Here is a 27899-nt window from a genome sequence, read left to right as displayed (position 1 = left end):
CGGCCTGGTGGCTTAGCAGTTAAGTGCGCACGCTCCGCTATTGGCGGCCCGGGTTCGGATCCCGGACGCACACCAACGCACCGCTTGTCCAGCCATGCTGAGGCGGCATCCCACATACAGCAACTAGAAGGACGTGCAACTATGACATACAACTATCTGCTGGAGCTTTGGGGAGAAAAAGGGAAACAAAGGAGGAGGATTGGCAATAGATGTTAGCTCGGGGCTGGTCTTCCTCAGCAAAAAAAAATAAAAATAAAAAAAGAAGAGGATTGGCATGGATGTTAGCTCAGGGCTGATCTTCCTTAAAAAAAAAAGCTGCTAGTGATATTTTGTGCTTATCCCCAATCACATTTCTCTGCCTATCTCATAGATGTAACCATTATCCTCACTGTGTTATGTCCTTGATTTTCTTATATAGTTTTATATATAGTTTTATATATAGTTTTATCACCTCTACATGTAACCCTAAGATATTGTATAGCTTTAAAAAACTCACCTGCAGGCACAAACCTAGCTGTGTAAAGATCTGGCAGTATTGCCCCTATTAGCTGAATGCTTTAATGAGAAGATAAGCTGAATGATACCTCTGAGACATGGTCTGGCTTTGGCTTTCCTGAGAGTTTACAGGAGCCTTTTCTCGGAAAATAGTGAGTGTGGTCACGATTGACTTCTGGGAAATAAGAGGATTCCCATGGTCAGGGCATCTGGAAGCATTCTAGTGTGGATCAAATCTGACTATCCTACAGTACTATGTCAGGGAGTAGCCTGCTTCTAAGTATCCTGTAACCAGGTCTAAGGAGTAGGTCGAAGTAGAACACTTCTACAGGGTGGAACGCCTGTCCTCAGCCAGTCTTGGCATCAGGATAGAAAGGGAAGTAGGGACTTCATCAGCTTATGGTCAAGACAAAAACAGATAAAACTCCGGCCACACTCACCTGGGAATCCTATCCTTTGTTCAAAAAGAGGCTTCAGGGCCGGCTCCGTGGCTTAGCGGTTAAGTGCGCGCGCTCTGATGCTGGCGGCCCGGGTTCGGATCCCGGGCGCGCCCCAGGGCACTGCTTCTCCGTCCAACGCGAGGCCGAGTCCCACGTGTAGCAACTAGAAGGATGTGAACCTATGACATACGGCTATCTACTGGGGCTTTGGGGGGAAAAAAATGAATAAATAAAATCTTAAAAAAAAAAGAGGCTTCAGTGGCAGCAGGTGTCTTGGTGATGATAGCAATGGACATGTCTCTTTCATAGATCATATTGCTTCAATCTAGACTGGATGCCCTCAATATCTGGTACCTAGCTCTCAAATGGGGATCTTGATTCACCATCCTCTTGGGCTTTCCCTTCACCCCTCTCTTAGATTGGATTACCTGTTTCTTATGGTAAAAGGAGCACTGAACTAAGTCAGAAAATCTGGCTTTGAGTCTTGAGCCAAGACTTAGCAGGTTTGTGACCTTGAGCAAATCCCTGAACTTCTCTGACCTTCCTTCCCATTTTCTCAAAGAAAGGAAGACAGCATTCCATCTGTTTCATCTAGTTGTTAGGATCAACTTAGATAATCTATGAAAATGGCTTTGTAATCCTAAAATCTATAAAATATTTTTCCATTAAAATAAAAATTGACTTAAAAGTAAGAAGGGGGGAAAAATAAGAGAGAGAAGGAAGAAAACATCAGAATGCATTGCTCTTGGGCCGGCCCCGTGGCTTAGCGGTTAAGTGCACCTGCTCCGCTACTGGCGGCCTGGGTTCAGATCCCAGGCGCGCACCGATGCACCGCTTCTCTGGCCATGCTGAGGCCGCGTTGCACATACAGCAACTAGAAGCATGTGCAACTATGACATACAACTATCTACTGGGGCTTTGGGGGGAAAAAAGGAGGAGGATTGGCAATAGATGTTAGCTCAGAGCCGGTCTTCCTCAGCAAAAAGAGGAGGATTAGCATGGATGTTAGCTCAGGGCTGATCTTCCTCACAAAAAAAAAAAAAAAGAATGCATTGCTCTTGCTACAGGGGTTGGTGGATGACAGCCCATGGGCCCACTGTGGCCACTCAAGCTCAGAATGATTTTTACGTTTTTAAATGGTTACGTTTTATAAATGGTAATATAAGTATCTACATAAGATCCTCAATTTTGCCTCTTAGCCCACAAAACCTAAAATATTTACTATCTGACCCTTTACAGAAGAAGTTTGTCAAACCCTGTTCTAGGGTAAATAATATGTCATGAACTTTATCAGCCATGTAATATGCACACTCAGGAGAGGGAGATTGAGTGTGTGTGTGTGTGTGTGTGTGTGTATAGAGAGTCCCACAATGTAAAAATATTTTTTACTGTGTGTTCTTTTTTTTTTTTTTTTTTTTTAATTTTTTGTTTATTGCAGTAACATTGGTTTATAACATTGTAAAAATTTCAGGTGTACATCATTGTACTTCTATTTCTGCATGGACTACATCATGTTCACCACCAAAATACTAATTACAACCCATCACCACACACATGTACCGAATTATCCCTTTCACCCTCCTCCCTCCCCCCTTCCCCTCTGGTAACCACCAATCCAATCTCTGTCCCTATGTGTTTGTTTATTGTTGTTATTATCTACTACTTAATGAAGGAAATCATACGGTATTTGACCTTCTCCCTCTGATACTGTGTGTTCTAAAGTTGGAAAGCCACTGTGGACTAGATTACCTTTTTTCAGTTTTAAGATTATGTCGTTTATTGATAGTATTTTTTTCTTTATAGAATGAGTTGGCAGATGGATTAAACAAAAAGCGTTTACAAATCTTGTTAAAAGACTATGGTGAATATCCAACGAAATATAGGTAAAATTTAAATTCTTTCATGTTAAATCAATCTTACCCCCCAAATTTTTCTTGGTTAAAATTATATTTTAATTTCAGAATGTTCATTTGGCGCTCTCTGCTACAACTGCCTGAAAATCATACTGCATTTAGTAACCTAATAGATAAGGGTATTCATGCGGCGTTTCTCAACCTTCAGAAGAAATACCCCATCAAAAGTAGGAAGCTACTCAGAATATTACAGAGGTATGTTCAGTATATTGCAGCAATGTGTATCTCCCTCAAAATATGTATTAACTACAAATGGGAAAATAGTCATTCTGTAGTAGAGAAACTGAGCAGACACCACTTTAACCAAGTAATCAAATTTAAAATCACCAGTAATAAAACATTTCAATATGTTGCACATTACTTTTGTGGTATTCTTGCCAAAAATTTATAACCTCAGTCTAATCATGAGAAAATAGACAACTCAGATTGAGGAACAGTCTGTAAACTAACTGTCTGGTATTCCTCAAAAATGTCAGCGTCATAAAAGATGAGACTGGGGAACTCTCACATTGGAAGAAACCATGGTGACATAACAAATGCAGTGTTGCATCCTGGATTGGTGAAATGAAAAAATGACACAGAAAAATGACATTAGTGTGAAAGATGGTAAAATCTGAATAAAGTCTGTAATTTGGTTACTAGCATTGTAGCAATGTTAGTTTCTTAGTATTGGTAATTGTGCTGTCTTTTTGTGTGTGTGTGAGGAATATCAGCCCTGAGCTAACATCCATGCTAATCCTCCACTTTTTTTTGCTAAGGAAGACCGGCTCTGAGCTAACATCTATTGCCAGTCCTCCTCCTTTTTTTTCCCAAAGCCCCAGTAGATAGTTGTATGTCATAGTTGCACATGCTTCTAGTTGCTGTATGTGGGACGCGGCCTCAGCATGGCCGGAGAAGCGGTGCGTTGGTGCGCGCCCGGGATCCGAACCCGGGCCACCAGTAGCGGAGCGCGCACACTTAACCGCTAAGCCACGGGGCCGGCCCCTGTGCTGTCTTTATGCAAGATTTCAACAGTAATTTGAGCAAAAGGTGTATAGGAACTCTCTACTATTTTTGCAACTTTCTGTAAGCCTAAAATTATTTCAAAACGAAAAGTTATAAAAAACCTTCAAAGTATTAGAAGTAATTGTGAGAGAATTGTAATCCCAGAGTACGGCAGGCTTTTCTAAGCATGACATATCCAGAAGAGATTGATACGAATAAAAGTCTCTACATGTAAAAAGTTTCCCAAGACAAAGACATACATAAAACCAAGAAAATACATCAAAACATATGACAAAATAAAAGGCTGATTTCTTAAATATATGAAGTGCTCATGTAAGTAAGCATGAAAAGGACCAACCGATAAAAAAATGGAAAAAGGATTGAACATATAGTTCATAGCAGTGGAAGTGGTTCTTAAACATGAAAAGATGCTTAACCTGTCTCATAATAAAAGAAGTGCCAACAAAACTACATCGAAACATATATATATTTCTAAAACTGCATTGAAATACTATTTCTCACCTAGATTAAAGATTTGGAAAGAAGGTTGATAATAAAATATGTTGGCAAGAGTGAGAAAATAGACATCCCTTCGCACTGCTAATGGGAACGTAAATAGACTATTTTTGTGGAGAATAATTTGACACTGGCTATTGAAATTACTAATGCGCAGATCCTTTGACTTGGCAATCCCAGTTCTACGAATTTATCTATATCTGTATTCCCACGTGGAGAATGATGTACATACAGTGACATTAAGCAGAGCATTGGTCTTGTATAAATGACTTTTAATGCTGGTTCTGGGGAGGTGAGATAGATGATGGGGTAGGAGGGAGAATCTTCACCCATTTCACCTTCTGTATTGAATTTTTTATCATGTGAATATTATTTATTCCAATAAATTTTAATAATAAGCCGTTTTCCGGTCTTTATTTCCTCATTTTATGCACAGAACCTTGTCTGCGTTGGCTCACTGGTCTGCCATCTTTAGCGAGACACCATATCTTCCCCTCTTGGCATTTCCATTTGTAAAATTATTCCAGAACAACCAACTCATCTGTTTTGAAGTTGTTGCTACTCTCATAAGTAAGTAAATAAGTATTAAATAATGAAATCAAGAGTGGATTCTTATACATTTTCCTAATGTCTTTGCACCTGTGCAATATTTAACAATTCTAGTGTGAAACAGTCAGTATAGAGCATAAAGTGGACAATTTGGACATTTATACATAAACTTTTTTATTTACAAGAAAGTTTGGATAGTTGCGTTTTAGAAGATATTGTTATAGGCTAGATTTTGTTAGTAAAAGGGAGGCAGATTCTTCACTTACTGGAAGTCAGTTATTATTCATAGGACTGTAGATATTATTCACAGGACTGTAGTTATTATTCAGAGGACCGTAGTTATTATTCACAGGACCATAGTTATTATTCACAGGACTGTAGTTATTATTCAAAGGACTGTAGTAAGTGTGTAAAGCATTTCGCACACGACGCCTGTGGTGGCAGGTGCTGGCTGCTGTCCTCATTCTCATTATCCATAGCTAACATTCATTGAGGACTTTCTGTGTACCAGCTACCGTTCTCGTTTTGCCTTTGTTAACTCATTTAATCCTTACAACAATGCTATGAGGTAGGTGTTATTATTATCTCCCTGTTATAGATGAGGAAACTGAGGCACAGAGACCTTACGTCCCTAGGGTTAGGTTACTGGCAGAACAAGGATTTGAAGCCAGGCAGGCAGACTCTGTAGCCTGTGCTCCCAGCCAGCGTGTCTGCTGCTCGTCTTCAGCATACACACTGAAGAGTGAGTCGTTTTGTCACATTAGTAAAATCAGGTCAGTTAATTAATAAACTAAATCCAAATTATACGTTGGTTTAAGAAAAATAACCAATTTTCTATGTATTTTAAATTATTTAAAGTGTTTTTCTTATACAAAGGAGATAAGCAGTTAATTATAATAATAAAATTCTGAAAAAGTAGAAGTAAAAAGATCCCAGCATACATATTGAGAGTATTTTAGTATATTTCTCTTTACTTTTACTTTTTTTTGTTCATTTTATTACTTTGTATTTGCTTTGATAAATTTTTACTGTTCATTGGAGAAAATATAGGAAAATATACTAAAGAAAAGAAAATTCACCAGTATTCCTCTTCCCTAGACATAATCTTTCATAATATATTAATGAATTTCTTATAAGAGCATTTCTCCCAAATCATTAAATATTCTTGAAAAACATAATTTATTGCCTGCATGATATAATATTTCATCTCATAGGTGTATCATAATTTATCTATTCCCCAACTTCTAGACTTTTAGTGATTTTTTCCCCAAATTTTTGCACACTTTTTAAGCAGTTTTTTATTTTTATAATCATACTACTTTTATTGAACATGTTATATACATTTATCTTATTTTTATAAATTTTATAAACATTTTATTGACTGTAATATTCCATAATGTGCATGTACTAGTTTAATATCTTATTGTGGGACATTTAGGTAGTTTCTAATTTTTACCTATTAAAAGAAACAGTGTTATAACTATCTTTACATACAAATATTTATAATTTATTTTGGACAGATCCCTAAAATTAGTATTATTAGGTCATAAAATATGAATATTCTAATTGCTTCCCCAAAAGGATTGTACTAATTTACCCTGCCAATAAGACTATGAATTTAAAAAGGAAAAGAAGCTCAACAACAAAAAGATAAACAGTCCAATTTTAAAATGGGCAAAGGACTGGAATAGACATTTCTCCATAGAAGATAAACAGATGGGGGCCGGCCCCGTGGCTTAGCGGTTAAGTGCGCACGCTCTGCTACTGGCGGCCCGGGTTCGGATGCGGGCGCGCACTGACATACCGCTTGTTCAGCCATGCTGTGGCGACGTCCCACATACAGCAACTAGAGGGATGTGCAACCATGACGTACAACTATCTACCGGGGCTTTGGGGAAAAAAGGGGCAAAGAAAAGGGAGGAGGATTGGCAATAGATATTAGCTCAGGGCCAGTCTTCCTCAGCAAAAAGAGGAGGATTGGCATGGATGTTAGCTCAGGGCTGATCTTCCTCACAAAAAAGAAAAAAAAGATAAACAGATGGCTAATGAGCACATGAAAGGATGCTCAGGATCATTAGTCATTAGGGAAATGCAAATCAAAACCACACTGAAATGGCACCTTATACCTACTAGGATGGCTATAATTAAAAAAAAAAAAAGAATAAGCGTTGGCAAGGCTGTGGAAAAATTGGAACCTTCATACTTTGTTGGTAGAAATATAAAATGGTGCAGTCACTGTAGAAAACAGTTTGGGGGTTCCTCAAAAAGTTAAACATAGAATTATCATAGAACCCAGTAATTGCACTCCTGGGGATATACCCAAAAGGAATGAAAACAGAGACTCAAACAGAAACTTGTATGTGAATGTTCATAGCAGCATTATTCCCAATAGCCAAAAGATGGAAACAACCTGTGTCCATTAACAGATGAATGGGTAAACAATATGTATATACGATGGAATATTATTCAGCCGTAAAAAGGAATAAAATTCTGATACACGCTTCAACATAAATGAACCTTGAAAATGTTATGCTTAGTGAAATAAGCTAGACACAAATGGACAAATTTATATGAAATATCTCAAATAGGCAAATTCAGAAAAACACAGAAAGTAGATTATAGAGGTTACCAGGGGCTGGATGAAGTGGGAATGGGAAGTTAGTGCTAAATAGATACAGAGTTTCTGTTTGGGAAAGGATTTTGGAAATAGTGATGGTTGCACAACATTGTGAATATAATTATTGCCACTGAATTGTACACTTAAAAATGGTTAAAATGGCAAATTTTACCATAAGAAAGAAAAGAAACATATCTCATTTAGGTAGGCATGCAAACTATTTTTTTTTATTTCCAGTAAAATCTTGTTACATAGCTAAAGTATGATTATATGCTAAGGAAATTGATTTTTTTGTGTGTGTGTGAGGAAGATCAGCCCTGAGCTAACATCTGCCACTCCTTTCCTTTTTTTGCTGAGGAGGACTGGCCCTGGGCTAACATCCATGCTCATCTTCCTCCACTTTATATGGGACACCGCCACAGCATGGCTTGACAAGCGGTGCATCGGTGCGCGCCCGGGACCCGAACCGGCGAACCCCGGGCCGCCACAACGGAGTGCGCACACTTAACCGCCTGCGCCACCGGGCTGGCCCAGGAAATTGATTTTTCTCTTCTAATCCTAAAATCTAAATCTAGAAGATCCGTAATGGTCATCATGAATAGCTATGGATTTTCATCAAGGGTCTCAAACTACAGTAGTCCCTCGTTACCCACAGTTTCACTTTCTGCAGTTTCACTTACCCACAGTCAACTGCAGTCTACAAATATTAAGTGGAAATTTCCAGAAATAAATAATTCATAAATTTTAAATTGCACACCATTCTGAGTAGTATGATGAAATGCAGTGCCATCCGGCTCTTTCCCTCCCGGGACATGAATCGTCCCTTTGTTGGATCCTTAACCATCTACTTCATCAGCTTCTGACAGCCACCCATCGACAATGTCATGGCTCGATGATCCTCCTCCTGACTTAGGTGAAGGTGAATAGCAGCCTCACGCTACGTCACAATGCCCGTGTCACTCACCTCACTTCATCTCACCGCGTAGGCATTGTATCATCTCACAGCATCACAAGAAGAAGGGCAAGTACAGTACAATAAGATATTTTGAGAGAGACCACATTCATAAACTTTTATTACAGTATATTGTTATAATTGTTCTATTTTATTATTAGTTATTGTTGTTAATCTCTTACTGTGCCTAATATACAAGTTAAACTTTATCATAGGTACGTATGTATAGGAAAAAACAGTACGTATATATCGTGTTTGGTACTATCCTCAGTTTCAGGCATCCACTGGGGGTCTTGGAATGTATCCCCCGTGGATAATGGGGGACTACTGTAGTTTTATTCAATAAACATTGACTGACCTTCAACTAAATGTTAGCACTGCTAGGGATAAGCCATTGTTGTGGCTTTCAGGCTTAGAGTCTAATTGGGACCTAGAAGAAATTTTGAAGGAATACAGTCACTTCTATGTATAATTTGGGATACGTGTATAAAAGTCATTTGTAAGTGCTCTTTAGAGTCCCTCTTATGACCAGGAGGAAATTCTTTGGATTTAGTAAGGGATCTCCATACAGTTATCATTGCTCTTCATTCTGCTTTCAGTTAGCTCTGTCGCTAGGGCCTCTACCCATACTTTTGTTGTGGTGGCACCAAGCAGAATAAAAGAAGAGAAGGCAAACGGTTACTGTATAAAGCAAGGGTTTCCCTCTTGCCTAATTGAAAACAATGTTCTATTGATGAAGATTACTAAGTATAAGAATCAGGGCTTTGTGTATGTATATGGTGTTTTAAAATTCCCGGAACCAGCAGTGTCTGAGACATGGTAGGTACTTAACTTAGTACATGTTGCTAAACTGGATTTTCCTTTTAAAGTTAACTTATTTAAGAGCAGCAGTTAAAGAAGTTCAAATATTTCTTTTAAAGCTTAGTGTTTGCAAGAGTTTATTTATGACTTAGTTATTAACTCAAATTTAAAGACTTAGTAATAAATGAGATAATGGACTTCTAGAATTGGAAAGCCCTTATAAACCATATGTAATCCAGTACTTTGCTGATCAAAGCCTTCTTTCATTAGTTTGAGAAAGGAGATCTTATTGTCAGAAGATGAAACCACAACTCAATATTCAAAATAAAATATCAGGGGTGGGGGCCGGCCTGGTGGCATAGTGGTTAAGTTCTCATGCTCCACCTCATTGGATCGGGGTTCACAGAATCAGATCCCAGGCACGGACCTATGCACCGCTCATCAAGCCATGCTGTGGCGGCATCCCTCATACAAAATAGAGGAAGATGGGCACAGGTGTTAGGCCAGGGCCAACCTTCCTCAGCAAAAAGGGGAAAGATTGGCAACAGATGTTAGCTCATGACCAATCTTCCTCACCAAATAAATAAATAAATAAAATATCTGAATTTGATAGTTAAGGAGAGCTGTAGTGGTCAGACATAGGGCTCATTGAGCAAAACACACTGATGATCTTACTAGGGTTTTTGAGAAGAGTGTTTGGGGGCTTGTACTGGTTACTAAGTGAGTTACAGTCAGCTTTAGAAGCCTCTCCACTGGAATGGATTCTGGTTTCCACTGGCTGATTTTCAAAAGATGCTGCTGTCACTGATTGGTTGGTTTTCAAAGTCAAGTTTACTGAACAGGTTGTCATCGATCAATTAGATTTAAAACCAGTTCTGCTGGTTACTGGGTACCATAGCTATTGAATAATCAGTCTTTTCCCTAGTAAGGGGGCTGACTATTTTTGTTCTCATTATAACATTGAATGGATAGGGATATCTTATATACCCATTTGTTTTTATGCATTGCTATTGATATGTAAGAATGTAATTTTGAATATTTTTACTAAACTTTTCTAATTTTAATTAGGTATGAATTTTAGTAGATTTGAGGAGATTGGCATTTAACATTGATCACATTTAGTGAAGACTTAACTTGGAACCTTGTTTAGAAGGAAGATTTTCCTAACCAAGAGAAATCCAAAAACATGTAACACATGAGTCAGCAGAAACTGGAGTGCCCTGTAGCTCGGATCAGGAATGAGTTTGGGACATTTTGTTTGTTTTATTGACACTTTCTCATTGACTGCTCTGAAGAACTTGGCAAATTTCTATAAACCTAAAATACTATGTTAACATGATGGAATTTTAATTCTATTGTTGTAGAATTTAAAGAGTTATGTTTTCTCTTCCTTGTTAATGGGCATGTTGAGGACATCAACAGTGGGTACATTTAAGAATTGCAAAGTCCTTTGATAATACGGAAAAGTAAAGATGAATTTTCAATTTTTTTCTTTGTAGTCAATTGGTGTCAACACTGGTTTGAATATTTTCCTAATCCTCCTATCAATATTCTTAGTATGATAGAAAATGTTTTGGCATTTCACGACAAGAAACTGCTGCAGCACTTCATAGATCATGACATAACTTCCCAGGTAAGAAGTAGGAGGTTTTTAGAACAACGTAACTTATTTTGGAAGCTAACATTGGTTCTGATATAAATAAACCAGTATTTTCTTGAAAGAGTATAATACAAAACATCCTACATTTTGTATTTTTAACAGTATCCCATTCTTTTTCTTCATTAAACTGCTTTCCTGAAAGTCTATAAAGAAGGGTCCAAATTAAGGTAGTTCTTTTCATAATTATGTTTTTAATATAATGATTTTAATGGTTAAACCAAATGGAAGAGAATATTAGCAGTGACTCTATTGACTTTTCTCTAGAAAACCAATAAATTTTTTCGTATTTATTTTAGCTATACGCGTGGCCTCTTCTTGAAACGGTGTTCTCAGAAGTACTAACCAGAGAGGAGTGGCTGAAATTATTTGATAATGTCTTTTCTAACCATCCTTCGTTCCTCCTGATGACTGTTGTAGCCTACAACATATGTTCCAGGGCTCCTTTGCTCAACTGTAATCTTAAAGATGATTTCGAGGTAAATATCCTTGTTCTTAAGTAGCGGTTCTCAGATTTCGTTTATTTATTGAGAACCTGTTATACGTCAGGTACTGGTGCTGGGTGGTGGGAATATGGTGGAGAACAAGTTATACCACACCCTTGCCCTTACATAGTTTGTAGACAACTCAACAGGCAATTACAACAGACCGTTAGTCTTAAAATCATAGCTTCAGAAAAGAAACATGATAACCTTGGAGTTTTGTGCTTTTTGCCTGTATAAAGGATGTTTAACAATTGGGTATTGTTTATTCTGTACATGGTCTTATCAGTGACCCATCTGGTCTGTGGTAATCTGGATGCTTATTACACGTGTAAAACGATAACTATGAGAATTTTGAGATTTGATGGGAATGTGACTGAAAGAAAGCATTGGAGGTGGTTTTTAAAAGGACAGGTTCTTTTGGTAGACGTGAGAATTGTTTTTTTGTTTGTTACTTATTTTGTGGTTCTCGTCAAATTACACTTTATTTTTACTTCATGTTCATAAGATAACATACATATATATGTTTTAAAATTTGGATCTGCCAGCAGAACAAGATAATGTGGGAACATTTCAGATATTTTTAAAGAAGCTAATTTATTTTCAAATTTATTTATTTTGGATTCTGAAGGAAGAAAATCCAAGCAGAAGAGTTTGTTCCATTGTGGAAGCATTCTTCTTCTGTTATAAAGGAGGCCTTCAGTTTGAGTTAAAATTTAAAAAATGTTATTTTAAAAGTTCATAATATGGTTTTGGAATTTTATTACATTTTGAAAATATGAAATTGGATCTTCATTTTAAAACTTGGGTTAAGAAAAGCTTCCGTGAATTTGCAAAAAAAAAATCCTCATAAAGATGAATTCACATTTTCTTTTTTAAACTCTTGTTTTAATTTTACCTCATAATTGCTTTGTTAGGTAAATCTCAATTTAAACATAAAGTTTTCTTACAGTATTTTTTCCACCATCGGAATAACCTGGATATCAGTGTTGTAATTCGAGAAGTTTATCATCTCATGGATACCACGCCTGCTGATATTCATCCAGACCGCATGCTTGATGTTTTTGTGTCACTGACAAAAGGGCAATATCCAGTATTTAATCAGTATCCAAAGTTCATCGTGGACTATCAGACGCAGGAACGAGAAAGAATAAGGAGTGATGAATTGGATTACCTAAGAGAGAGGTAATCATGGAATAGTTGTTCTTTGTGTAATAGAAACAAAATGTTATAAATAAGAAAATTTTTTATGAAAAATACAATAAATTATTAAGTATTTCTGTAAAATCAGAATTTGAAGGCTGGAAATATCTTTAAAGATATTTAATTCTTGCATATAGAAGTAAAACAATTGCATATTAATCGGGTATATGTTTTGTGTTTTGGTTGTTCTTAAACTAAAATTACTCAGGTTTCTTGTTTACATTTTGATATAGTAATAAATATTGTCTACTTAAGGCAGACGGTTGAAGACATGCAAGTTGAAGTAGACCAACAAAGGGCTGAAGATGAAGCTTGGTACCAAAAACAAGAACTTCTTCGTAAAGCTGAAGAAACAAGGAGAGAAATGCTCTTGCAAGAGGAGGAGAAGATGATACAACAAAGACAGAAGTATGTTTTATCACTTTGAAAAAATCTGGACATATGAGTTAGTTGAATAATTTTTATTTTCTTTCATTTTCATTATAGGAACAACACTATATGTAGCATTACCCAGCTGTAGTGTTTCCATTGAGCAAATATTTAAGTTCATAAAAATAAATCTGTGTATACCACTTTTCAAAAATTGACATTCAGTAAAGTGCAATGCTACAGCTATACTGAGTATGATATGACTTTGCATTGATTATTCAGAAGTACTATAAGATCTAGTATACTTTGGAGGACATTATTAGAAACATTCTACAGTGGGCAGAAATGCTTTGTAATAGAGTGCTGGATAAATCACCTTTAGGGAGCATAATTTTTTAAATTGTGTTTTAAATATATCTGTGTGGGGCCGGCCCCGTGGCTTAGTGGTTAAGTGCACGTGCTCCACTACTGGCGGCCTGGGTTCGGATCCTGGGTGCACACCGACGCACCGCTTCTCTGGCCATGCTGAGGCTGCATCCCACATACAGCAACTAGAGGGATGTGCAGCTATGACGTACAACTATCCACTGGGGTCTTCCTCAGCAAAAAAAGAGGAGGATTAGCATGGATGTTAGCTCAGGGCTGATCTTCCTCACAAAAAATAAATAAATAAATAAATATATCTGTGTGAACTGAAAATTGAAACATAAAATGATTATCTCACTATGCATTTCATACTTTGGAGGACAGGGGAAGAAGTATTAATGCTTATTCAAAAGTATGTTAATAAGGTAAAATGTTTAAGTAAAATATGGGACGAGCATTCAGACTAATCCTAATTGTTGGGAAACTCACTTCTATAAGTGTTTATTGATTCTTATTCTTGGGTGGGACTTGATGAAACAGATTTCTGGTGTGGGTTAAAAAGAATTACTGAACTGAGCCATTAGCCTGCTACTAAAATTCTAAAAGAATAAGCATCCATGATCTTTGTTAACATCAGAGTATTTTTTCACATTCTTCCTTCAGATAACAGATATCAGTTGTATTGAGATGATCTGAGTAGCAGACCAGTTGAGAACTTTTGAATATGTAAAGGATAGCCAGTTGCACATGGACCACTTATCATTTTCATGAATGCAGACTTGTTTTGTTATTGGGTATCTTTCATTTATATATTATAAATACAGCTGTGCTACAATGGTACCGGTTAAATTGGGAAAGTGGACCAAATTAGGTGGCAGGCCTTTCGTTGTTGTGACACAATATTTTTTCATTTAAGTCTATATTGGGAAATATTTCCATTTGTTCCTCTTGATGTATTTTGTATTTAAGACTAGCTGCTGTGAAAAGAGAGCTGAAAGTAAAAGAAATCCACTTACAAGACGCTGCAAGAAGGCGTTTTCTGAAGCTTCAGCAAGATCAGCGTGAAATGGAACTAAGAAGACTAGATGATGAAATTGAGAGAAAGGTTTATTTTTCTGATCTTAGTACTCATACATTATCTCCATTTACTCTCATTTAAATGTAATGAACACCTTCAAGTTAAATAGTATTCCTAGAGGTCACAATGAAGACTAAATAGCCCCTTTCATTTTATTTCCTCTTCCCCTCAGATGGTATTCTATTTTGTATTTCATTAATGGTTAAATATTTTAGAAATGCCAGGAAAATGAGTCAAGTTGACTAGTGCCCTTGGTGACAGTTTCTCTAAAAATAGAAGTATCCATTAAGTTAATTTGAAGTAGGGGAAATATTTTTTTTAGTATAAAAATTTACACATGGCCAGTATAAAAACATTTTCATTATAAAACATAGGGAATTAAAAATGGACCTTTTCCACTCTTCTCTTATTTCATCCCCAGAGATAAACTGTTAAAAAAATGGTTCATTACGTGGCCTTTCAGATGTTTTTCTGTAGATAAAGGAATAATTACATTCATATTTTCCTATATTTATACAAAAAGAGGATTATTCTCCTTATATGTTCTGTTTTTGTGACCTGCTTCTTAAAATGTTGAATGTCTTGTGATACACATTATATGTGTATCTGTTTCTCTTGTTTATGGTTGCATAGTATTCCATTTTATGAATATGTCATAGTTTATTTGACCAATCCTTTGCTGTTGGAAATTTAGGTTGTTTGCAGTGTTTTGCTATACAACAGTGCTATGTTGTACATTCTCAGTTCAGATCCTTGTGTACTTGCACACATACTTTTGTTGAGTGAATTCCCAGTTATGCCAAATTGTCCTCCAAAAATGAACCCATTTAAGCTATTTTAAGTGTATAGGAACACCCATACCCTAGTCAGTTTGGAGTGCGTCAGTCTTAATATTTGCCAGTCTGATAGGTAAAAAATTGTATATTTTAATTAACTTTTTTTTTTGCTGGTGAGGTTAAGTATCTCTACAGTTATTTATCTTCCGTTTGTAGAAGAATTATAAATTGCATATCCATATCATTTGTTCATTTTTCCAGCAAATTCAATTTTCTTACTAATTTACGTGGGCTCTTTATATCGTTTGGAGCAGCAGTGTCCAATAGAATTATAATGTGAGCCACATAGGTAATTTTAAGGTTTCTAATAGCCACATTAAAAAAGTAAGAAGAAACAGCTGAAATTCATTCTAATAACATTTTATTTAACTCAATATATTTATAGGTTATCATTTCAAGATGTAATTAGTATAAAGACATTATTAATGAGATGTTTTACCTTTTGTTTCTACTAAATCTTTGAAATCCAGCAGTCCAATTTATACTTACAGCACACCTCAATTTGGACTAGTCACATTTTAAGTGCTCAACAGCCATGTGTGGCTGGTGGCTGCCATACAGCATGTGGTTGGGGCATTAACCCTTTGTCTGTTGTAAATGTTTTCCTCTTGTCTGTGTTGCTTGTCTCATAAGCATGTTTAGTATCTTTTTTTTTTAATCATACAAAATATTTTAATTGGGGATAACCAACTTTATTAGTTTTTTATGACTTCTTGGTTTCGTGTCATATTTAGAAAGACCTTACCATTCCCATTCTAAGGTTATATTACCACTTATGCATATTTTCTTCTAGTTTTATGTTTTCCTGTTGTTTTTTTGTGTGTATGTGAGGAAGACTGGCTCTGAGCTAACATCCATTGCCAATCCTCCTCTTTTTGCTGAGGAAGATTAGCTCTGAGCTGACATCTGTGTCCATCTTCCTCTATTTTGTATGTGGGATACCGTCACAGCATGGCTTGATGAGCGGTGTGTAGGTCCACGCCTGGGATCCAAACCTGTGAACCCCAGGCTGCTGAAGCAGAGTGTGCTAACTTAACCACTATGCCACTGGGCTGGCCCCGTTCCTCTTGTTTTTTTAGTCTTTGATGTATCTCAAGGGTCAGCGAACTACAGTGCACCAACAAATCTGGCCCACCATCTATTTTGTAAGGCCGTGAGCTAGAATGGTTTTAACCATTTACAATTGCATCAAAAAGAATAAAATATCTAGGAATAAATCTTACCAAGGAGGTGAAAGACCTACACAATGAAAACTACAAGACGTTATTGAAAGAAATCGATGATGACATAAAGAAATGGAAAGACATCCCAAGCACGTGGATTGGAAGAATAAACATAGTTAAAAATGTCTGTATTACCTAAAGCAATCTACAGATTCAATGCAGTCCCAATCAGAATCCCAATGACATTCTTCACAGAAATAGAACAAAGAATACTAACATTCATATGGGGCAGGGAAAGACCCTGAATAGCTAAAGCAATCCTAAGAAAAGAGAACAAAGCTGGAGGGCCGGCTCCGTGGCTTGGCGGTTAAGTGCGCGCGCTCTGATGCTGGCGGCCCGGGTTCGGATCCCGGGCACGCCCCAAGGCACCACTTCTCCGTCCAACCCGAGGCCGAGTCCCACGTACAGCAACTAGAAGGATGTGAACCTATGACATACAACTATCTACTGGGGCTTTGGGGGGAAAAAAATGAATAAATAAAATCTTTAAAAAAAAAAAAAAAAGCTGGAAGCATCACAGTCCCTGACTTCAAAACATACTACAAAGCAGTAGTAATCAAAACAGCATGTACTGGTACAAAAACAGACACACAGATCAGTGGAACAGAATTGAAAGCCCAGAAATAAAACCACACATATGTGGACAGCTAATTTTCGACAAAGGAGCTAAGACCATACAATGGAGAAAGTAAAGTCTCTTCAATAAATGGTGTTGGGAAAACTGGACAGCCACATGCAAAAGAATGAAAGTGGACCATCTGCTATCGCCATTCACAAAAATTAACTCAAAATGGATCAAAGACCTGAAGGTGAGACCTGAAACTATAAAACTCATAGAAGAAAATATAGGCAACATGCTATTTAACATTGGTCATAAAGGAATCTTTTCGGATGACATGCCTACCCAGACTAGGGAAACTAAAGAAAAAATAAACAAGTGGGACTTTATCAGATTAAAGAGCTTCTACAAGACAAACAAAACCAGAATCAAGATGAACAGACAACCCACCAGCTGGGAGAAAATATTTGCAAAACATATATCTGACAAGGGATTAATCTCCATAATATATAAAGAACTCACACAACTGAACACAAAAAAACAAACAACCCAATCAAAAAATGGGCAGAGGAAATGAAGACACTTCTCCAAAGAAGATATACAGATGGCCAATAGGCACATGAAAAGATGTTCAACATCACTAATCATCAGGGAAATGCAAATCAAAACACCACCAAGATATCACCTCACATCCATTAGAAGGGCTCTAATCACCAGGACAAAAAACAACAAATGTTGGAGAGGATATGGAGAAACAGGAACCCTCATACACAGCTGGTGAGAATGCAAACTGGTGTAGCCTCTATGGAAAATGGTACGGAAACTCCTCAAAGAATTAAAAACAGAAATACCCTATGATCAAGCCATCCCACTACTGGGAATCTATCCAACGAACCTGAAATCAACAATCCAAAGAGGCTTATGCACCCCTGTGTTCATTGCATTATTCACTATAGCCAAGAAGTGGAAGCAACCTAAGTGTCCCTTGACTGATGATTGGATCAAGAAGATGTGGTGTGTGTATATATATACACAATGGAATACTACTCAGCCATAAAAAAAGACAAAATCGTCCCATTTGCAACAACATGGATGGGCATGGAGGGTATTATGTTAAGTGAAATAAGCCAGAAAGAGAAAGACAAACACTGTATGATCTCACTCATATGTGGAATGTAAACCAACACATGGACAGAGAAAACTGTATTGTGGTTACCACGGACAGTGGGGGTAGGGGGTGGGCACAAGGGGTGAAGGGAGTCATATATATGGTGATGGACAAACAATAACCTACAACCCAAAATTTCACAATGTTATAAACTATGAAAACATCAATTAAAAAAGAAAAAAAGCCACTATTTCATGACAAAAATTAAATTTTTTAAAACAGGAAATTCAGATTTCAGTGTTCATGAGTAAAGATTTGTTGGAACACAGTCACATCTGTTTGTTTACGTATTGCCTTTGGTGGCAGAGGTGGATAGTTGTGACAGAAACTGTGATCCACAAAGCCTTAAATATTTACTCTGTGACCCTTTACAGAATAAGTTTGCCAACCCCTGATGTGTCTGAAAATTGAAAGTAAAGAATAAGTTAGGGGGGCCGGCCCGGTGGCGCAAGCAGTTAAGTGCGCGCACTCCACTTGGCGGCCCGGGGTTTGCCAGTTCGGATCCCGGGCGCGCACCGACGCACCGCTTTTCGAGCCATGTTGTGGCGGCATCCAATATGGGGTAGAGGAAGATGAGCAGGGATGTTAGCCCAGGGTCAGTCTTCCTCAGCAAAAAGAGGAGGATTGGCATCAGATGTTAGCTCAGGGCCTATCTTCCTCACAAAAAAAAAAAAAAATAAGTTAGGGATCAATCTTCTTTCCAAAGGCAAGTCAGTTGTTCCAACACCATTTGTTGAATATTAGCAAAGTCATTTGCCAACTGATGGTTATTAAATGTTATATTTCCATATATACTTGATCTCCCCATTGCTCTGTCTTTTCCTAAGCCAGTACCACACTGTTTGAAAAACAACTTTGTAATGTTTTACTAACTAGTAGACCTGATTCCCACTATTAGTCTGCCTTTTAGAGTTTTCTTCAGTATTCTTAAATGTTTATCACTGCAAATAGACTTTGAAAATTTTATCACTCTCTCTCTCTCTGAATCCCCACCTCCCCTATCCTATTGGAATTTTTGTTAGGATTGCATTGAAGTTATAGACTAATTTAGAGAGTTTCAAAACAAGTTTTAATAAAATACTAAATATTTTTTAAATCTTTTAAAGTATTTTTAAGTCATCTGTATTGGAAATCTCTTATCTCTTTTTATAGCATGAGGTAATACTTTTAGTTTTGTTTAAAGCCAGTTAATTTTAAATTGGTTTTTAAAATCTCTGATTCCTTTTTTTTTTTTTGTGAGGAAGATCAGCCCTGAGCTAACATCCATGCCAATCCTCCTCTTTTTGCTGAGGAAGACTGGCCCTGAGCTAACATCCATGCCCATCTTCTTCCGCTTTATGTGGGAGGCCGCCACAGCATGGCCTGACAAGCGGTGCATCAGTGCACGCCCAGGATCTGAACCTGGGCCACCAGCAGCGGAGTGCATGCGCTTAACTGCTATGCCACGGGGCCGGCCCTCTGATTCCTTTTAATTTTCTCATCTAGTGAATGAGGTTGATAACTCATTATTCTAGAAAAGTATATGTTCTCTAAAAGTAATACAGGCCTACAACTTGACCTCATGGTTCCAAACCCCTTTGAGATAGTGGAAGGCAATTTTTTGGTCAGAGAATCCTCTCAAGTCCTTTCAGTGGTGTGATCTGGCCTCTGCCCACCCTTCCAACCTCCTATCCTGCCGTCACCCTAATCTGATGGTGAGCCTGACCCTGCTAACCTGAAAAAGCTTCTCTACGCACAGTTCAAGCTCCGGCAGGAAAGACTGCTTGAGTCCAAAGTGAGACTTACAGTGACCATGGACATCTGTTAGCAGCAAGCAAAGTTGATCTGGTTTTGCTCTGGCACATAGCTTTTTGTGTCTCTGAAAATTCCTAAGCGAAAGAGCTTCTGTAATTGAAATTCCTAAAAATCGTTATTTGCTCTGCCAGACCTCTCCTCCACCTCTTGACGTTGTCACTACTCTTGCTTCATGAGCTCAGGTATCCCCACCTTTGAGCCACCTGCTCTCCTGGTAACCTCCTGCAGTGGAACTGTTGCCAGTCCGTGGTTTTTTCCCTTCTTGGATACGTGTCCTTCTTGCACATGCCGCTGTATTCTCAGTTTTACTATTTGTTTCTCCTGTTATAGGTATTTGATAGTGTGTCTTTTATCTTTACAATATCTAACACTTTGCCTTATGATTGCAGGTAGTAATGATAGTAATGCAATCATTAAATGTTTACTGAATAAATGAACGGGCTCAGGTGGCTGATGGGTTATAGTTTGTTTTGTTTTGTTTTTTTCTGAAACATATACCATGTATTTCATTCTCACCCCTAAAAAATTGGGGCTCTAGCCCGCCAAGTATTTAAGATAATTCCTAAGATTCTCTAGGTTAAAGAATGCCTTATGCAAACCCCTTAATGTATAGGAGTGAAAAGCTTGCAAGTAATCAAATTTTGAAGAAAAGTGAACTTTCAATTTACTAAGTCCAAGCAGGACACATACAGATCGAATAGTCCAAGGTAAATTTAAACTAGTTGCCAGACTGAATTTATAGAAGTATAGAAGTTTAATCAAAAAGAACATTAAATAAATGTTACATTTAATAAGATTAAACATTCCATATTTTTATCCACCCCAAATTTAAGTTGCTCAAGTTTTTCTAACCCATAATATTGGCTAATGTAATATGGTAAGAACTGCCATCTGTTCTCCCAGTCTGGGTAGATGAGCATATGGTAATTGTGCTTTCTTTTTTAGAAAATTAACATTAACTCAGACATTATTCCTCGATTCCACAGTGAATGTTAATATATTGTCAGTTACTCTCGTTTCAAAAACCCAACACCTATCATTTTAAATACTTTTAGTGGGTGTTAGGTCACAAGATTGCTAAATCTATTAAACAAAAATTATCTTGTAAATTCTTTTTGGTATTCACAGTTTGTTGTTTGGCCATAGGTACATATGAGAGATCGAGAAATTGCTACCACAGCCGAAGACCTAGAAATGAGACGTCTGGAACTCGAATCACAAAAAAGACTTTATGAGAAGGTACAAATCAGCTATTTCCAATATAAGAAAAGCAGACTTTGTACAAACTCTTTTTAGACTGTATTTATTCATGGGTTTTTACTGTTAATTTTATTTGTTTTTTTTCCTTTTATTTTTATTTTTATTTATTTTTTTATTGTGAAATTTTTGTTGTACATTATTGTTTATCAGTCACCATATAAGTGCATCCCTCCACCCCTTGTGCCCACCCCCCACCCCCCTAGCCCCTGGTAACCACCAAACAGTTCTATCTGTGTGTGTGTTGGTTTATCTTCCACATATGAGTGAAATCATACCCTATTTGTCTTTCTCTTTCTGGCTTATTTCACTTAACATAATACCCTCCAGGCCCATCCATGTTGTTGCAAATGGGACGATTTTGTCTTTCGTTATGGCTGAGTAGTATTCCATTGTATATATATACCACATCTTCTTTATCCACTCATCAGTCAAGGGACACTTGGGTTGCTTCCACTTCTTGGCTATAGTGAATAATGCTGCGATGAACATAGGGGTGCAGAAGCCTCTTTGGATTGTTGATTTCAGGTTTGTTGGGTAGATACCCAGTAGTAGTGGGATAGCTGGATCATAGGGTATTTCTATTTTTAATTTTTTAAGGAATCTCCATACTGTATTCCATAGAGGCTGCACCAGTTTGCATTCCCGCCAGCAGTGGATTAGGGTTCCCATTTTGCCACAGCCTCTCCAGCATTTGTTGCTTTTTGTCTTGGTGATTATAGCCATTCTAACGGGTATAAGTTGATATCTTAGTGTTGTTTTGATTTGCATTTCCCTGATGACTAGTAATGTTGAGCATCTTTTCATGTGCCTATTGGCCATCTGTTTATCTTCTTTGGAGAAGTGTCTGTTCATTTCCTCTGCCCATTTTTTGATTGGGTTGTTTGTTTTTTTGTTATTCAGTTGTCTGAGTTCTTTACATATTATGGCGATTAATCCCTTGTCAGATATACTGTTTGCAAATATTTTCTCCCAGCTGGTGGGTTCCCTATTCATTTTGATCCTGGTTTCATTTGCCTTGTAGAAGCTCTTTAATCTGATGAAGTCCCACTTGTTTATTTTTTCTTTTGTTTCTCTTGTCTGAGTAGACATGGAATTCAAGAAGATCCCGTTATGGCTGATGGCGAGTAGTGTACTACCTGTATTTTCCTCCAGGAGTTTTATAGTTTCAGGTCTCACCTTCAGATCTTTGATCCATTTTGAGTTAATTTTTGTGTATGGTGAAAGAAGGTGGTCTACTTTGATTCTTTTGCAAGTGGCTGTCCAGTTTTCCCAGCATCATTTATTGAAGAGACTCCTTTCTCCACTGTATGTCCTTAGCTCCTTTGTCAAAGTTTAGCTGCCCATAGATATGAGATTTTATTCTGGACTTTCAATTCTGTTCCATTGATCTGTGTGTCTGTTTTTGTACCAGTAGCATGCTGTTTTAATTACTATCGCTTTGTAGTATGTTTTGAAGTCAGGAATTATGATGCCCCCAGCCTTGTTCTTCTTTTTCAGGATTGCTTTAGCTATATGGGGTCTTTTGTTACCCCATATGAATGTTAGTATTCTTCGTTCTATTTCTGGGAAGAGTGTCCTTGGGATTCTGATTGGGATTGCATTGAATCTGTAGATTGCTTTAGGTAGTATGGACATTTTAACTATGTTTATTCTTCCAATCCAAGTGCATGGAATATTTTTCCATTTCTTTATGTCGTCATTGATTTAGCTCAATAATGTCTTATAGTTTTCATTGTATAGGTCTTTCGCTTCCTTGGTTAAATTTACTCCTAGATATTTTATTCTTTTTGTTGCAATTGTAAATGGGATTGTCTTCTCGAGTTCTCTTTCTTTAAGTTTGTTGTTGGTATATAGAAATGCATCTGATTTCTGTAAGTTGATTTTGTACCCTGCCACTTGGCTGTAGTTGATTATTTCTAATACTTTTCCAATGGATTCTTTAGGGTTTTCTACGTATAAGATCGTGTCATCTGCAAACAGCGAGAGTTTCACTTTTTCATTACCTATTTGGATTCCTTTTATTCCTTTTTCTTGCTTAATTGCTCTGGCCAGAGCCTCCAGTACTGTGTTGAATAAGAATGGTGAAAGTGGGCAGCCCTGCCTCGTTCCTGTTCTCAGAGGAATGGCTTTCAGTCTTTCCCTGTTTAGTATGATGTTGGCTGTGAGTTTGTCATAAATAGCCTTTTATTATGTTGAGGTACTTTCCTTCTATACCCATTTTGTTGAGAGTTTTTATCATAAATGGATGTTGTATCTTGTCAAATGCTTTCTCTGCATCTATTGAGATGACCATGTGGTTTTTATTCTTTGTTTTGTTGGTGTGGTGTATCACATTGATTGATTTGCAGATGTTGAACCATCCCTGCGTCCCTGGTATAAATCCCACTTGATCATGGTGTGTGATCTTTTTAATGTATTGCTGTATTCGGTTTGCCAATATTTTGTTGAGGATTTTTTCATCTATGTCCATCAGGGATATTGGTCTGTAGTTTTCCTTCTTAGTATTGTCTTTGCCTGGCTTTGGTATCAGGATGATGTTGGCTTCGTATAATGTGTTGGGAAGTGTTCCATCTTCCTCTATTTTTTGGAATAGTTTGAGGATAGGTATTAAGTCGTCTTCTTCTTTGAATGTTTGGTAAAATTCTCCAGAGAAGCCATCTGGTCCTGGACTTTTATTTTTTGGAAGGTTTTTGATTACTGTTTCAATCTCTTTACTTGTGATTGGTCTATTCAGGCTCTCTATTTCTTCTTGATTCAGTTTTGGGAGGTTGTATGAGTCTAGGAATTTATCCATTTCTTTTAGATTGTCCAATTTGTTGGCATATAGTTTTTCATAGTATTCTCTTATAATCTTTTGTATTTCTGTGGTGTCTGTTGTAATTTCTCCTTTTTCATTTCTAATTTTATTTATTTGAGCCTTCTCTCTTTTTTTCTTGGTGAGTCTGGCTAAGGGTTTGTCACTTTTGTTTATCTTCTCAAAGAACCAGCTGTTTGTTTCATTGATCCTTTCTACTGTTTTTTTAATTTCAATTTCATTTATTTCTGCTCTGATTTTTATTATTTCCCTCCTTCTGCTGACTTTAGGCTTTGTTTGTTCCTCTTTTTCTAATTCTGTTAGGTGTAGTTTGAGGTTGCTTATTTGGGCTTTTTCTTGTTTGTTAAGGTGGACCTGTAGTGCTATGAGTTTCCCTCTCAGGACCGCTTTTGCTGCATCCCATATGAGTTGGTATGGTGTATTTTCATTTTCATTTGTCTCCAAATATCCTTTGATTTCTCCTTTAATTTAATCAATGATCCATTGGTGGTTTAGTAGCATGTTGTTGAGTCTCCATAGCTTTGTCGCTTTCCCGGTTTTTTCCTTCTAGTTGATTTCTAACTTCATGGCATTATGGTCTGAAAAGATACTTGTTATGATTTCAATCTTCTTAAATTTATATAAGCATGCCTTGTTTCCCAACATATGGTCTATTCTTGAGAATGTTCCATATGTGCTTGAGAAGAATGTGTAGTCTGCTGTGTTTGGATGGAGTGCTCTGTATATGTCTATTAAGTCCATCTCATCTAGTTTTTCATTTAGGGCCATTATTTCCTTATTTATTTTCTGTCTGGATGATCTATCCATTGATGAGAGTGGGGTGTTAAGATCCCCTACTATTATTGTGGTGTTGTTAATATCTCCTTTTGGGTTTGTTAATAGTTGCTTTATGTACCTTGGTGCTCCTGTATTGAGTGCATATATATTTAAAAGTGGTATGTCTTCTTAGTGGAGTGTCCCTTTTATCATTATATATTGCCCCTCTTTGTCTCTCATTACCTGTTTTATCTTGAAGTCAACTTTGTCTGATAAGTATGGCAACACCTGCTTTCTTTTGTTTGCCATTAGCTTGGTGTATTGTCTTCCATCCTTTCACTCTGAGCCTGTGTTTGTCTTTAGAGCTGAGATGTGTTTCCTGGAGGCAGCATATTGTTGGGTCTTGTTTTTTAATCCGTCCCACCACTCTGTGTCTTTTGATTAGAGGGTTCAGTCCATTTACATTTAGGGTAATTATTGATATATGGGGGCTTGTTGTTGTTATTTTATCACTCTTTTTCCAGCTATTTTATCACTCTTTTTCCAGTTCTTTTGCGTTTCTTTTGTTTCTCGTCCCATGTGTTTTGGACTACCAGTGCAGTTTGGTAGTTCTGTATGGGGGTTCTCTTAGTTTTCTCTTTCTTTATCGTGTGTGATTCTGTTCTGATTATTTGGTTAGTGGTTACCATGAGGTTTGTATAAAAAATCTCATGGATGCGATAGTCTGTTTTTTGATGGTGTCTTATTCCCTTAGACTAAGTCGATTTGATCCTTTTCCTCTTCCCCTTCTATGTTATTGTTGTCACATCTTATTCCTTCTTGTGTTGTGAGTTCGTGTTTAACATAATGAGGTTATGTTTATGCTTGGTGCTTACCTTCCCTTGATGTTTGGTTTTATAATTAAGTGTTTGCTAATCTATTTTGATAGAGGACTGCAATTTTTCTGGTTTTGTTGACCTATTTTCCTCCTCGTTCAAAACTTTGTATCCCCTTTCTCTTTTATTCCTCAGGCACAAGGGCCTTCTTGAGCACTTCTTGTAGTGTGGGTCTTGTGGCAGTGAGCTCCTTTAGCTTTTGTTTATCTGGGATAGTTATTATTTCTCCATCATATCTGAAGGATATTTTTACTAGATAGAGTATTCTTGGCTGAAAGTTTTTGTCCTTTAGAATTTTGAATACATCGTTCCACTCTCTCCTAGCCTGTAAAGTTTCTGTTGAGAAATCGGCTGACAGCCTGATAGGAAATCCTTTGTATGTTATTTTTTTTTTGTCTAGCTGCCCTTAATAATTTTTCTTTGTTATTGACTTTTGCCAGCTTTACTACTATATGCCTTGGAGAGGGTCTTTTCATATTGATATATTTAGGAGATCTATTGATTTCATTCACTGGTGTTTCCAGCTCCTTCCCCAGGTTTGGGAAGTTCTCAGATATTATTTCTTTGAACAAGTTCTCCACTCCTTTTTCCCTCTCTTCTCCCTCTGGAATACCTATAATCCTTATGTTGGATTTCCTAATTGAGTCGGATATTTCTCAGAGAGTTTCTTCATTTCTTTTAGTCTTAGTTCTCTTTCCTCTTCCATCTGGAGCATTTCTGCATTGCTGTCCTCAGTATTGCTAATTCTTTCCTCCATATTGTCAGCTCTGGTGCTTAAGGCTTCCAGATTTGTCTTTATCTCCTATATTGTCTTTTTCATCTCTAAGATTTCTGATTTTTTTTTTTTAATAGTTTCAATCTCTTTTGTGAAGAAACTCCTGATTTCACTGAATTGTCTGTGTTTTCTTGTATTTCATTAAGCTTTTTTATGATGGCTATTTTGAATTCTCTGTTGTTAAGGTTATACATTTCTGTGCTTTCCGGGTTGACTTCTGGGTGCTTGTCATTTTCCTTTTGGTCTGGAGATTTAATATATTTTTGCATGGTGCCTGTTGGTGTTGGCTTACCTTTCCTCATAGTGAAAATATATTGTCACAGCTTCCTCTTACTGCCGCTGGGTGGGGGTCAAGGGCTGTGTATTCTGGCCCGCCTCAATCCATGGGCACTCTTGTTGCCCCCTGGGTGATCATCGGTGTGGCTGAGTGGAGGCTGCTGGGGGGGAAGCGTGGAAACAGCTGGAGCTGGAGCGCAGCTAGGCCAAAGCAGCTGGGGCTCGGGTGTGGGTGGGTTGAAGCAGCTGAAGCTGAAGTGCCGCTGGACCAAAGAAGCCGGAACTGGAGGGCGCTGGGCCCAAGAAGCCGGAACTGGAGGGCGCTGGGCCCAAGAAGCCGGAACTGGAGCACAGCTGGGCCCAAGAAACTGGAACTGGAGTGCACTAGGCCAAAGTTGCTGGCGCTAAGTCAGCTGGAGCCTGAGCACAGGCCAAGCTGAAGCAGCTGGAGCCAAGGAGATGGAGGGCGGTTAAGCCAAAGGAGCTGGGGGTGGGGCACATTCCAGCCAAAAGAGCTCGGGCCATGGCTTGGTCCAGCTGGAGCAGCTGGGGCTGTGGTGTGGTGGGGACTAAGCTGCCGCTGCCTCTGGTGCTGGGGGGCAGGCTCGCCCCACTGCTGGTCAAGCTGGGCGCCTGGGGGCAGCTGCCTCTGACGGGGCTGAGCTGAAGTGCCACTGTGCTGAAGCAGCAGTCAGGCGGGCCGGGTCGGGGAGGGGCGCTTACTTTCCCCTCCCCGATCTCAGAGGTTTCTCCCCTCGCTGTCGATTTCTACTCTCCTGAGGGGCTAGCTTGTTGAAACTACCCTTGCAACAATTCTGCTCTCTCCGTAGAGGGATTCCCTCAGGCTGTGAGGGGTCTTGGACAGCGCCGTTTTTTTGCAGCGAGCCGCCCCTCCCCTTCCTCTGAGAGCCGCATGGTCTCAGTCTCTGGGTCGCAGTCCTTGGGAAAGGAAGGGAGCTCCTCTTACGTCCTTCCACTTCTCTGGAGATTCCAGCACCTCAGTCCTCGGGTGTACGGCTGCCTGTGTGCCTCAGACGTCCCCTGTGTTGTGTGAATAGCTTCTGTTGGAATATGAACGTCCTTTTGTTGTGTCTTAGAGGGGGAGAGTTCAGTGGGGGAAGCTCACTCCACCATGATGCT

General features: G+C 38.1%; 1 protein-coding gene across 6 annotated transcripts in view; it reads left to right on the top strand.

Moving 5' to 3' along the window:
- The window catches only part of TBC1D31 (TBC1 domain family member 31), a 76309-nt gene that overhangs the window by 30322 nt on the left and 18088 nt on the right, over window positions 1-27899 (top strand). For all 6 annotated transcript variants that reach the window (XM_087447485.1, XM_014787987.2, XM_004431101.3 and 3 more), the window contains 9 exons: window positions 2739-2818; window positions 2897-3043; window positions 4785-4918; window positions 10767-10900; window positions 11224-11403; window positions 12359-12591; window positions 12865-13017; window positions 14314-14449; window positions 21149-21241. In XM_087447485.1, coding sequence (XP_087303611.1) covers window positions 2739-2818; window positions 2897-3043; window positions 4785-4918; window positions 10767-10900; window positions 11224-11403; window positions 12359-12591; window positions 12865-13017; window positions 14314-14449; window positions 21149-21241 — 1290 coding nt within the window. The remainder of the gene's footprint in view (window positions 1-2738; window positions 2819-2896; window positions 3044-4784; window positions 4919-10766; window positions 10901-11223; window positions 11404-12358; window positions 12592-12864; window positions 13018-14313; window positions 14450-21148; window positions 21242-27899) is intronic.

The sequence above is a fragment of the Ceratotherium simum genome, chromosome 23 (assembly GCF_057802395.1).
Source record: "Ceratotherium simum simum isolate JZ-2026a chromosome 23, ASM5780239v1, whole genome shotgun sequence".
Lineage (NCBI taxonomy): Eukaryota > Metazoa > Chordata > Mammalia > Perissodactyla > Rhinocerotidae > Ceratotherium > Ceratotherium simum.
The sequence above is the reverse complement of the archived record's forward strand: the minus strand, read 5'-3'. Positions and strand labels throughout refer to the sequence as shown.